Source organism: Dendrobium catenatum, unplaced genomic scaffold, assembly GCF_001605985.2.
Source record: "Dendrobium catenatum unplaced genomic scaffold, ASM160598v2 fragScaff_scaffold_716, whole genome shotgun sequence".
Taxonomy (NCBI): Eukaryota; Viridiplantae; Streptophyta; class Magnoliopsida; order Asparagales; family Orchidaceae; genus Dendrobium; species Dendrobium catenatum.
Genome location: NW_021319178.1, coordinates 3,226,800 through 3,240,233, shown reverse-complemented (window position 1 = coordinate 3,240,233; position 13,434 = coordinate 3,226,800). Strand labels below are relative to the sequence as shown.

Below are 13,434 nucleotides of genomic sequence, written 5' to 3'. Positions count from 1 at the left end.
AGAAGCCCTATCGCACTTCTACATTTTGCCAAACCCAAGCAGCTTCTTCTTCCCCGACCAAGCGAACATATATTGTCCAGTGAGAGTTTTGCTATTCCTTCTCCCAGTAGTGGCACTGCTGAGGTTCCTCATTCTTTTTTTTTAAAAAAAAGGTAAACTGGAGAAGCTTGAGCTTCTAAGAGAAACTTAGTACATTCTCCCTGTTGTTTGATTCCTTGGTTTTCTTACATGAGTTTGAAATGCAGACTAAAATATTGGCATGCATTCACACAACAAACATTTTTGTGAAGTACGTACTTGACGAAGTTTTGATTCCAATTGTCTTCTCTTTGAGGTTCTAACACAAACATCAAAATATACAGCTTCCATGTCATAACCAACCAAACAATTCTCCAATATAGAGCTGAGCTTCTTCCAGAAGCCTCGAACAACACCATTTAACACAACCTCTTCAAGGTGGCGCCACTTCTCATTATTAGAGAAAGAAGCAATTTTCTCATTCTTCTAGTCTCCTATGTCTGTGTTCCTAGGTGGATAAAACGGTGCGATAAATCTTTTGCTTAAGTCTTTGGGGCTGTTTGATTTTCTCTAACCTGTTATATTGTTTTGTTGAATGACATTGGTAAAATTGGACTCTTGCATATGAAGATGTAAAAAAAAAAAAACACAATGGGTGGCATCTAATCTTATGTCAATACCGTACACCCATATTCGTTGTATTTAGGTTGATTAAGTCATTACAAAAGCTTGAACCCTTTTCAACTAGTTGTCGGTTAAAGAAGCAGCTCAGTACCAAAAGGTTGAAGTTGCTCGATACTATGAGAGACCACCCAAAATCCATGAACATGCTTGCTTGTCATGGCTATTTGCCTACAAAACTCTGCTATTCATTCAAAGTACTTGCTAAGAAGATTAGTGTTCTCGCCCAAAAAACTTGTTAAGGTCTTAAGGGTATTCACCCTTTACTTGGAAGTTGCTTGAAATTCTCGCTAGTTGAAAAAATGCCGGTTAGACTCTTTCTCTACACAACTAGCTACACTAGATCTTTATATGCACTTATCTTTTTATGTAAATCGTTTGGCACCATGGAGCATTGCCCCTACCTGTAAATAGGGGTTATTATTTGAGCACGAGCATGAGATGTTTGGGCCCAAATATTCTCTTTGAACATTAAATTCTATCTAAGATTCTCTCTTAGACTCTCTCTTTAAAATTGATTGTAACCATGCTATGTTGCACCATAATTCTCTTTAAAGGATTAACCAAGTCTTCAATAAACCAAAGTCACTAATTTATATCTCTAAATTGAATTTTGGCATTCTCATCCTTGAATCGATCTTAATGTGTTGTAACATCTTGGTTTGAGTCCATAACCAACATTGGATAGAATGTGTGATGATAGTGGACCATGCCTAATAATAAGGAACTAGATTGTGGAGCGTCTAGATGAATGAAAAAAGCTCCTACATAACAAACATCATGCTAATAGACGCAACACTTGAAGGATTGTCTTACAAGTATTATTGACTTAATCCTCATGACGTTTTCCTCAAGCTGCTCCTTTAGCTCATTCGTCATGAGAGAATCAGTTAGCCATCTCTTGTAGGGCCACAACTTCACTCTCAAAGTTAACTTCACTCTCAAAGTTATTGCACCGGCTCCTTACATTGATGAGCCAGATCTCTCATAGGAGAGTACTAAAGGAACTCATCTCCCTCGCTATAATAGCAAATGTTAGATCCGACGCATTAACACTTTCTTTATAGAGATGGTGGGAGCGTTGCCATAAAAAAAATTCAAGTTGCTTGCTTTAGATTGTTATAAGAGATGTTTAGATATGGGTGTTTACGTTGCTTGCTTCAAGGCAGCAATTTCCCTTTTAAGTATTAGTGATGCAGATATGGCTATTTACGTGCCTGCTTCAAGTCAACAATTTCCCTTTTAACCGTTAGTGATGTAGTGAAATGCAAACATTTTTTCTTCATATTTAAAAAGAAACTATCATCGTAGTCCTCTTGTTTGCCGCTAGGGAGTAATGCTTGTTTTCTGATTTCAAGCATCAATTTATTATAATGCTTGTTTTCTGATTTCAAGCATCAATTTATTACTCAATTTTCTAGTGCTTCGATGCTTCTAAAGAATTCCCAAGCCCTATTGAACATAAGCGGGAGCCATCAAGTCACTTAGCCATTTACTATTTGAATTTGATGTGAGATGCTAAACATACAAGATGTGGAGTATGCTATCGCCCAAATAATGTTCATTCATGGTCTTTGTGAGGGTTCTTTTGTTATGATCAAGATAATGTAGGCCAAGTTGCTGAAAATTGCCAACAACCACATTAATTCAAAAGAATACAATCTTATAACATTAGCCTAAATTAGTAGATGCACCATTTTGAACCCATTAGAGGCTCACGACAACATCCCGAGATTGTAGAAATGAGTCATACAACAATAAAGGTCAATTAAGTTGAGAAGTTGCATCATCATCATTAGGGATATTGCCAAAACCTAAAGCTCCAACTTGAGAGACTTGAAAGAAGCATCCAACTAGGGGTGTAAATGATATGATTCGAGCTCAAGCACCCCTGGCTTTAGCAAGATTAATTAATTGAGGTCAAGCTCCTCAAGTTTTTTTTGACGAGTTTGAGCCGGCTCGTTTATTACAAAAGAAAGAAAATGATTATTACTCAAGCAATTTTTTAATAAAATGGTGAAAGAAAGAGAAATTAGATGAAATTAATAAACAATCACTTAATATAATAAAATGATTTAAATTTTAAATATTTACCTTTACCTAAAATCTTAAATTATAATATATTTTAAATGTTTTTTTGGGCCGGCTTGCTTTTTATAAAAGAAAGAAAATGATTATTATTTAAACCACGCTTTTAATAAAATGGTAAAAAAATGGGAAATTAGAAGAAAAATAATAAATAGTCACTTAATATAATAAAGTATGATATAAAATTTAAATATTTTAACTTTGTACTTAAAATCCTAAATGATAATATATTTTATATCAATACTTTTTAAATGAGTTGGCTCACGAGCTAACGAGTCGAGTCAGAGTTGGCTCAAGCTTGGCTTGTTAGCTCAACAAGATTGACTCACGAGCCATTTACTGAGTTGAGCCTGAGCCGCCTCACGAATCAGCTTTACTTACTTACACATCTACATCCAACCTATGACCCCTCTTCTTAAATAGAATACATTAAGAAAAATACTAAGTAATTTTTGCTAAATTTTGTAATTTTGGCATATGGAATAAATGTTAACCTCGTTGATCTTTCTTTTGCTTATTTATCTGTAGTTCATTGATTTTATTAATTGAAAATTTAAGTAATTAATATAATTCATTTTTTGAGTTGACATTTTTTACATTTTTAAAAATCGAACAAATAACTATAAACCAAAGAAAGTAAAAACTTCAACTAGTAATCTAACCGATACTTCAACCACTAAACTAAATCAACTAAATAAGATCAGTTTTGATTTAATCTGAACAATGCAAACCATTTCTCTTGCAAATATTGTAGATGACGAGACAATGAGTATTTTATTCGATTTTTATCGATGCTCACAATGTCCCATACCCATGACTTTTCAAAATGTTGTCTTCTATAAAGATCTTAATCACAACATAGAGGATTATCACCACCTATAGGGCCTTATCATCATTTATCATCATTGTTGATGAGCTCATCTGCGTTAGAAAACTTTATAAGTTCCTTCTAGCTAACCCTGACTGAATAGGGCATCATGGAGGAATAGGAAAATTAGTTAATTATGTGGAAAGTGATCCAAGTACCAGGAGAAATCCCATAAATTCTCAAATGATACCAACAATTTTTTGACATATTTTTAAGCGATCAACATTTATTAGAAAGGGGAATTGATTCAAGAATCTTGTATTTAAATAACATAGAAATGAAATTGAATTTTGAGTCAATTCTCTTTTTTTTTATTAGAAAATTTCGTGTTCGTGCAAACTTGGAATCTAACATCATTGATTACACCAAATCAAGGTTTTATAAGGCGAAATCGGGAATCAAGGCGTTTTGTCTAAGCAAGGCGAGGTGTAAGCCTTAAAAAGAAAAAAAAAAAGAAAGTACTTTAAAAATTATAAATAATTCAATTAAATGACAAAAATATTAAGTAAATTATGAACACAATGTTTTGCTTGAAAATAATATTACTGGAACACAAGATTCAAAATAAATACTAACGTAAAAATAAAACACGCACTTAGGATTAAAACCCAAGACAATCTCATCATCACTTAGATTGTATTTTATGGTTGTATTTAAATAACATAGAAATTAAATTGTTTGACCAAATTAGACTCAGGGAATTTATCGCTAAGGAATTCATGTACTTTTCGTATGAGTTCTTTTGATTATCAATTTATCATATTTTTGTAACTTAGGATTTCGTCAATGCATAATTCACAAAGATATTGACAACTCGCTTTACTCGGGGAGCTCATACCTTGATATTCATCGATTCATTGAACTTGTTAAATCATAAGAAATTTGATAGATTTATACTCTATAGTTAAAAACAATCTCAATAAGCACCTTGTCAATTTAGAATTCATCAACATTGTTATTCACAACTCTTCAAAATCAATAGTTACCTAATTCCTATATATGAGAAATTGTTGTTGAGTTCAACCTTTAAACTTGACATGTATTTGAAGTTAACCAAACCTAAAGATAAGAAACTTTAGTTGTTGATAAATTAGATCAAAATTGGAAAAAAAACTCATTGGTTGATGTATGCTCACCTAGTTAAGCAAGAGGCAAATTAATGCAGGCGACTTGTGTGATCACTAGCGGTGCAAACGAGTCGAGTCGAGCTCGAGTCAGAGGGTGTTCGAGCTCGACTTGACAGTCAAATATCAAGCTTGAGCTAAAAAATCGAGCTCGAGCTCGACTCACGACAGCGGAAGGAGCTCATCGAGCTGCTCAATTTCGTTTTCAAGCCCGCCAATGACTGTTTTCCCGCCCAGTTCACTGCATTCTCCAATGGATAAAAAAGTGTAGTTTTTTGAAAAAAGTTGGTTTTCTAGATCAGCGGACCTGTTGCTAAAGCATTTATTTTATTTGATTTTTTTTTGAAAAACCATCCTACAACAATGTAGCTACAGCTTTACTATTTATTATACCTATTTTTGTGAAAATTTGCACTATAGTTACTTCAACTTTAACATTTATCATACATATTTTTGTGAAAATTTGCACATGCAGCTTTCACGTTTCCTTTAAACAATTGCCAACTACAGTTTTTTTAAGATTTAAATTTAATAAAAAAATTAATTACTTTATTTAAAAAAAATCCTAAAAATAATTCGAGCCGGCTCGCGAGCCAATCTACATCTAGCTCGAGCTTGCGAGCCTATAAGTGAGTCAAGCCCGAGCCGGCTCGTGAGCCGGCTCGGCTCACTTACACCCCTAGTGATCACTACTTAAGGCCTAGTCTAAAAGTGTGAGATTACACTCTACAAATGAGCTAGAAAATTTCATCTAAAATTTTAGGACTTGTCGGTCTAAATTTTATTTTATTTTTTCATTAGAAAATTTTGTGTTCGTGCAAACTTGGAATTTTACATCATTGATAACACCAAGTTAGACTCAGGGAATTCATCCCTAAAGAATTCAAGTGCTCTTCTGCATGAGTTCTTTTGATTATCAATTTATCATGTTTTTGTGACTTGGGATTTTGTCAATGCACAATTCACAAAGATATTGACAACGCGCTATACTCGTGGAGCTCATACCTTGATATTCATCGATTCATTGAACTCGTTAAGTCATAAGAAATTTGATAGATCTAAATATTTTTTTGAAGAGTAAAAAGATGCCATATGAGTGGAAAATGAGCGTGTTGATTTCTATTTTTAAAAATAAATGTGATGCACAAGATTGTATGAATTATAGAGGAATTAAGTTAATGTGTCATACTTTTAAACTATGTGAGAGAGTTATGGAGCATAGAGTGCGGCGTGATACTAATGTTTCTCAAAATCAATTTGGATTCATGTCGGGTAGGTCTACTATGGAAGCTATATAATTATTGAGAAGTTTGATGAATAAGTATAGTGAGAATAAGGAGGATCTACATATAATTTTTATTGATTTAGAGTAAGTATATGATAAGTTCGAAGAGAAGTGCTATGTAGAGTTCTACATAAGAAATAGTTTAATAATGCTTATATTCAAGTCATTAAGGATATGTATGTAGAAGCTGTTACTTGTGTTCAAACACAAGGTGGTTTGACCAATTATTTTCCTATTTTAGTTAGATTACATCAAGGACCAGCCTTAAGCCCATATCCTTTTGCTTTAGTCATGGATGTTCTCACAAGACATTTGAAAGAGGTTGTATCTTGGTTTATGCTTTTTGATGATGATATTCTTCTGTTTAATAAGACTAGAGAGGGAAACTTAAATTATGAAGGTCAACCTTAGAGTCTAAAGGTTTTCATTTGAGTAGATCTAAAACGAAATATATGGAATGTAATTTTAGTAATAATAGATTTAATGGGGGATTGTGACTTTGGACGATTCAGTCAATAATAAGAGTACACATTTTAGATATTTGGTTCAGAGTGATGGTGAAATAGATGAAGATTTTATTAGTAGAATTCAAGTTGGATGGTTGAACTGCAGAAGTGCGTCGTGCTTGTTGTGTGATAGAAAAGTCTCCCCCAAACTTAAGGGAAATTTCTATAAGATGGTGGTTAGACCTATAATGCTTTGTGGTCTAGAATGTTGGCCATTAAAAGAGAAACATAATATTAAGATAAGTGTTGCAGAGATGAGGATGCTCAGGTGAATGAGTTGCTTTACTCATAGAGTCAGGATACGAAATAAGCATATACGTGAAAAGGTTGGAGTAGCTCCAGTGGAAGATAAGATTAGAAAGAGTCGCCTTAGATGTTTTGGTCACATAAAATGGTGGCCTTCCGATGACCTGGTTAGGAAAATAGATGTATTGGATTTGACTTATGTTAAGAAAGGTAGAGGTAGACCTAAAAAGACATGGTTAGAAAATATTAGAAATGACTTTTTTATTAGATTTAAATGAGAATTTAACTTTTAACTAGACACAATAAAGAAAAATGGATTCATGTAGCCGACCCCACATAGTAGGATAAATGCTTGATGATGTTGTTGTTATAGTTAAAAACAGTTTTAATAAATCTGACAAGTTGCAGACCTTGTCAATTTAGAATTCATCAACATTGTTATTCAGACACTCCAAAAATCACCAGTTCCCTCTATACGATAAATTGTTGGTGAGTTCAACCTTTTAAACTTGACCCCTACTTGAAGTGAACCAAACCTAAATATAAGAAACTTTAGTTGTTGATAACTTAGATCATAATTGGAAAAAAACTGATTTGTTGAATGCATGCTTGCCTAGTTAAGCAAGTGGCAACTTAACGTAGGCGACTTGTGTGATCACTACTTAAGGCTAAGTCTAAAAGTGCGAGTTTACTCTCTATAAATGAGCTAGAAAATTTTGTCTAAAATTTTAAAGCTTATCAGTCTAATTTTTTTTTCATTAGAAAATTTCGTGCTCGTGCAAACTTGGAATCTTACATCTTTGATAACATCAAATTAGACTCGGTGAATTCATCCCTAAGGAATTCAAGTACTCTTCTGCATGAGTTTTTTTTATTATCAATTTATCATATTTTTGCAACTTGGCATTTCATCAATGCACAATTCATAATTATATTTACAACTCAATATACTTGGGGAGCTCATACCTTGATATTCATCGATTCATTGAACTCGTTAAGTCAAAAAATTTGATAGGTCTATAGTTAAAAACAATCTCAATAAATCTAACATGTTGCAAACCTTGTCAGTTTAGAATTCATCAACACTCAAAAAATCAACAGTTCCCTATATATGAGAAATTGTTTATGAGTTAAACCCTTAAACTAGACCTCTACTTGAAGTAAACCAAGCCTAAAGATAAGAAACTTTAGTTGTTGTTAACTTAGATCATAATTGGAAAAAAAAACTCATTTGTTGAATGCATGCTCACCTAGTTAAGCAAGAGGCAAATTAATGTAGGTGACTTGTGTGATCACTACTTAAGGACTAGTCTAAAAGGTGCGAGTTTACTCTCTGCAAATGAGCTATGATCCTCAAGTAGATGTATGGTTAGCATTTGATGAAGTAGTTTCCCTAATGCCTAAAATAAGGTTACTTAAAAGCAATATGATATGTAATAAAACAAGTTGCTCATTACAAAAAATTATAATCCTCGCCCAGCCAATAGTTATCATCTTAATTGGTCATTTATGGCATGATACAACTTATTACTCACTAAATTGTCAACAAAAAAGAACATTCCATTGATATTTATTTTCTTTAAGTTAATTTCCATTACCTTGGAATTGGTTTTCTTTAGAATTCCTTGAAGTCAAATAAACAACCATTATGACAAATACTATTAGCAACAAAAAGTCTATTCTAGTTATCACGACCTGGCCTGGAGGCTTGAATTAACGAGACGAGAAAAGACGCTTGGATGGTGATTAAAATTCATTTGCTAAAACTATCTCCAATAAATTGAAAGAGCCACTAAAACTTCAAAACATTTAAAATTCAAATAAGATAAATTCATTTCTCTCGGAACATCTCACCTATAATATGCATTCTCATCGTATGTTCATTTTAGTTAATTGAATTATATCTGTAATTAATTTTCATTAGGAGTGAGTCGTAACATAACCCAGTGAGTAAATTATGCTTCTAAATTACAATAACACTAGACATCAGAAATATGCATGCTCAATTTAAATCATAAAATAATTCTATTTAATCATTTCGGTTGTGACCTTCAATATTATGCATATGTCATATATTCATCCATATCTTCATCCTTTCTAGTAAATAATATAACCGTTACATGAGCCACAATCTAAAATAGTATCAATGAAGATATTATTTTTTTATAACATTTTTCATTTATGTGCATGGTACATTGCGTTCCCAGCCAGTATCATAATGAGATGTGCTCCATCATTCAACATGCAAATTCATATAACCAATTCATTCATATAATATTCATTTATTTTCTATGAAAAGTGTATATCATAACATATTAATTTTTATTTCATTCAACATTGACCAATCATTGGATATGAAAATGTCAAATCATAATTTAGCTTGCAATAAAGACTTAATAAAGTGGTGTTGCTATCTTTCTATGCATTTAATTTATGAGAGAAACAAAATTTTTATTATAAGTAAAAAAACATGAGTACTCATCTTGATTTAAATAGCTTTTGTCCTTTTTGGCTTTGTTCTGACTTCAATGATATGACACCTATATGAAGATTTTAAATGTACACCATTGATTGGCCTTAAAATCTAATTATGATTATATTCAATTAGATGGCATTACATAAAGATTTTAATTTTAATTTTAAATTATGTAAGCATAAATTTTAAATAGTAATTAACATTAATCTTAATTTTATAATTCCATAAATTCTAATTATTTAATTGTAAGATAAGATCTTAAGTTTTAGATCTTTCTTTGCTTTAGTCAATTTTCTAAATGTTCTCTATATATCATAAGTTATGTTTTTAAATATAATTTTACTCATTATTCTCTTCAATGAAAAATTTAAATTATACTATCTCATAAACTGATTAATTAATACTAATAAAGTCTTTAAATCTCCTAAAATAGAAATAATTATCTATATAAATTGAATTTAAAATTTCTAAAAAATCTAACCTTTCTTTTTAAGTATTTTTAAATCATCTTTCTTAATTTATAACTTAAAAAATATTTCATACCTTCTCCCTTCACACGCAACTCACGCGTGCCACATGCACTCTCCTGCTTGCTGATCAATCCTGAGCTCTAACTATCACGCACGTGTCTTCCTTCTTCCTCGCTTCAGCACTCACCCTCTTGATCTCCCTCATTTGTGTTCAAGCTCATTTCACGCTCCCTTTTCCTTCTCTTTCTCTCTATGTCCTCCCTTCTTCTTCCTCTTGGTCACGGCTACCCCTCAGTTGTTGCTTTCATTTGCTTGTTTGATTCCACAGGAGTGAGCGAATCAAAGTTATCTCCCACGAGGAGTCGTTGCTTTTTCGCATTTGAACGCATTTCCTTGCTCATTCGCATGATTCGATTTCGCTAGCTGCTCCCGCGTTCGTGGTTTTGCCCGCTTGACTCATCTGCTTCATCCGCTGCTTTGCCCGTGATTTGATTAGGGCCGGTTCAATTGAATCAGTCCAACCGGTTCTTAGACTAGTAACAACTAACAAGTCTTGGAGATTGTTACACTCTTGAAGATGAACGCTATGGAATAATGAGAGGCCCATGCATACAAGGTGTTGAATTGTCCTAAATAGATATATTATGGATAAATGATCGAGTAAGAATTAGAACGATCATCTATATACTATTTACAAGAAAGAGATTTTCCATGTTATTGTCATTGCAAAAAATTATACTCACAAGAAAGAGCTAAAGTTGCATCACAAATAGTAAATTTAGTAGAGATTGTGGTTCTACTTATTTCTATATAAAATTATAAGTGCCTATTGAGTAGGACCTCTTGCAAAGACCGAAGTGAAAACATTTAAAAAGTTATCTTCAACTATTGATTCTCATTATTATCTCTATTTTCATAAGCTTATTTGTCCGCGGACTCAATGTTTCAGTGAAGGAACTCACATGTCTCCACACCAAGTTGATGGCGTCTTGTTTCATTAAAGCCTAAAAAAAGTCAATCATTTATTCTAAATTTTTAGATATTTTGTTAGCTTATTCATTATTTATTCAACCGGACTTTAAACTCAACAATCTGTTTATCCTTGACTTGCTTTCTGTCAATTGCATTTAAGTTTTTTTTTTCCCCGATTTGCATGTATTTTGATTATTAGTGATCACACAAGACATACTTAGAAATTTCAATTCCATGTGATTCTGATCATTTGGAAGATGTACTTGAAAATTTTGATTTGATGTGATCTTCATACATAAGACACAAGGGGTATTTTCGTCTATAATTTAATAGAAATTATGTGGCACTTGCATCATTTTTAAAAATAGCGTGACACCTGCACAGTCGTTTTGAATTGTTCCATCTCTTTATTTATCTCATCAAGATTCCTATTGTTGATTCCGGGCTCACTAATAGTCCTTTACTTTATTATAGCAAAACATCTGGCAGTACTTGCAATATTTTAGTTTTGTTAGTGTTGCAACTTGGATCAGGTTAGATCTTTTTAGTCTATTCAGTTCAACCATAGTTGGAATCAATACTCTCAAGTTACTTGAAAATAGAGTTGGAGCTAAAATATTTTTTTCGGTTATGTTCTTTGGTCTTGTTAACGCCTGCAGATTTGTGATTATTCTTGTCGTGGTTTGTGCTTCTCAAAGAAGAACGCTTTGATCATTATTTACAATCTCACCCCAATGAAATCAAGTTCAATCTTAACAATCATGTAGCATTTAAAACTCAATAAAACAATATCATATTGCAATGTGCAACTGTAGATATTTGTGTTTCATCAATTTGCATGAAACTATACAATGTCTGGTGTTGGTATCACATTAAATCATGCAAAACTTAAATATTTATAATAAAAATGACCAAGGTACTTTTTTTTTGAGAAGATTATTTCATTGAATTTGTATATATATATTTCAGAACCTTTAGGCATAGGTTTGGGTTTGTTATGGGGTATCTGATTAGTAGAATTGTGAATCAACCCATTAGACCAGTTTTAATTATTCTTTTAACTTTGAATTCTAAGAATTAAACCAAACTGATTGCTTTGTTAGGTTACGATTGTTTCTTCAGGCACTTATTTTCACATCTCTAGTGGTAATTTTTTCTTAGGATTATTTGAGATAAATCTTTATATATATATATATATATATATATAGTGATTGGAATTACCTTTATAATATATATTGTGTAATATTCTTCTACTGATTTATTATCTTCTCAATGGATAGACATGGTGATCAAGAAATCTAAGGCGCCCACTGTAGCTGTTGAAGGAGAAACTGCTATTAATGATAAAAATGAGAAGATTGGTTCATGGGACCATGTATGATCTGTAACATTTGACCAATTTTACCTCTTATTAACTCTTTTCATAAAATTTTATTTCTATTTATAGAAGCAACAGGAGAACTTGGAGCAAGCACTTGCACATATCCCATTTGAGGAGTTACAAAAGGCACGAGCTGATGGCTCACATGTTATTCGACTCAAAACTGCATACATGCAACCTGATAAACCTGGTCGTGCTAACAAGAATAGGTCCTTCTATAACCTGAGTTAGGATATTAATGTATTATATTTTCGGCTCTCGTAAGAAGAATGTGATCTTAATAAATGCTTGTGGTTTTGTGGGTTTGCTTCAAATAGGCCAATGGAGATGAGCAGCAAGGTCCGTGTTGGAAGATATAAAGAAGTTATCCAAGCTCCAAAAAGGGTTTGTGGCTTTAACATTTATTATTATTTTTTTAATTTAAAATTTTCCCTGTTTAGTTCTTGGTGAAGTGACTTTTTTTGATTGGGTGATGTTTCGTACATGGATGACCTGTCTTAAGTATCTCAATATAGTATTTCAGCTTTGATAAAATTAATCTTTCCTTCATTGTTTGTGAAGGAAGTTAACTTGAAACACCTTTGCTAGTTCACAAAGATTTTACAATTATAGCATTTTAGGATCATGAGAAACTTGTTAGAATTTCTTCATTGAGCTTTTAGTAGGATAGTGTAAATTTAGTCTTTATTGGAGTTACGATTTGGTGTTGGATTGAATATCTTGTTGAAATTTGATTAGATTGATTTAATTGACTTGAGCATTACAAATAACTTGCATTTAACTTGTTATTCTCCTTCAGAGTACTTGAAGATAAATTTTTTTGAAGGATCATGTGGCCCCTAAGTCAACCAATCTTGGTAGGGATCATTGAGCACATGGATTAAAAGTTCTAAATATTGTGTCTGTCCTCTTATGGACCTTAGATTGCAATTTGTGTGCCTTCTCTTTTTATTCTAACTGTCGACCCCTCTTGGAGACCTTGCCTTTGAATTCTTTTTGGAGAAGTCTATAATTTCTTCGACACCTTATGCAGAATTAAGCAATAGAATTCAAAGTAGTTTTTGCTACGGTTATACTTTTCTACAATTCTTATGGCGCTTTTATTCTACATTAGCTGATAAATATTTTTGAGATATCACCTATATGTCATTAAAATTTCCTAATTGACATATTTCAACTTAATCTGCATATTTGTACATAAAATAATTAAATATTGTAAAATGGTTCCCTATCCTAGTTAAATTCCATTCAAAATTATTAATATTTTGTTAAGCCATCCTCCCACCTCTCCCCTTCAACGCTTTTTGGATGATGATCTC

The 13,434-nt window shown here is 32.3% G+C and overlaps 1 protein-coding gene across 1 annotated transcript in view; it reads left to right on the top strand.

Annotated features, from left to right (window-relative positions):
* Positions 1 to 13,434, top strand: part of LOC110096707 (rRNA biogenesis protein rrp36) — a 32,029-nt gene that overhangs the window by 767 nt on the left and 17,828 nt on the right. Inside the window, exons 2-4 of the mRNA XM_028696029.1 lie at positions 12,015 to 12,109; positions 12,182 to 12,324; positions 12,433 to 12,499. Of these exons, the coding sequence (XP_028551862.1) occupies positions 12,017 to 12,109; positions 12,182 to 12,324; positions 12,433 to 12,499 (303 nt within the window). The 5' untranslated portion in view covers positions 12,015 to 12,016. The remainder of the gene's footprint in view (positions 1 to 12,014; positions 12,110 to 12,181; positions 12,325 to 12,432; positions 12,500 to 13,434) is intronic.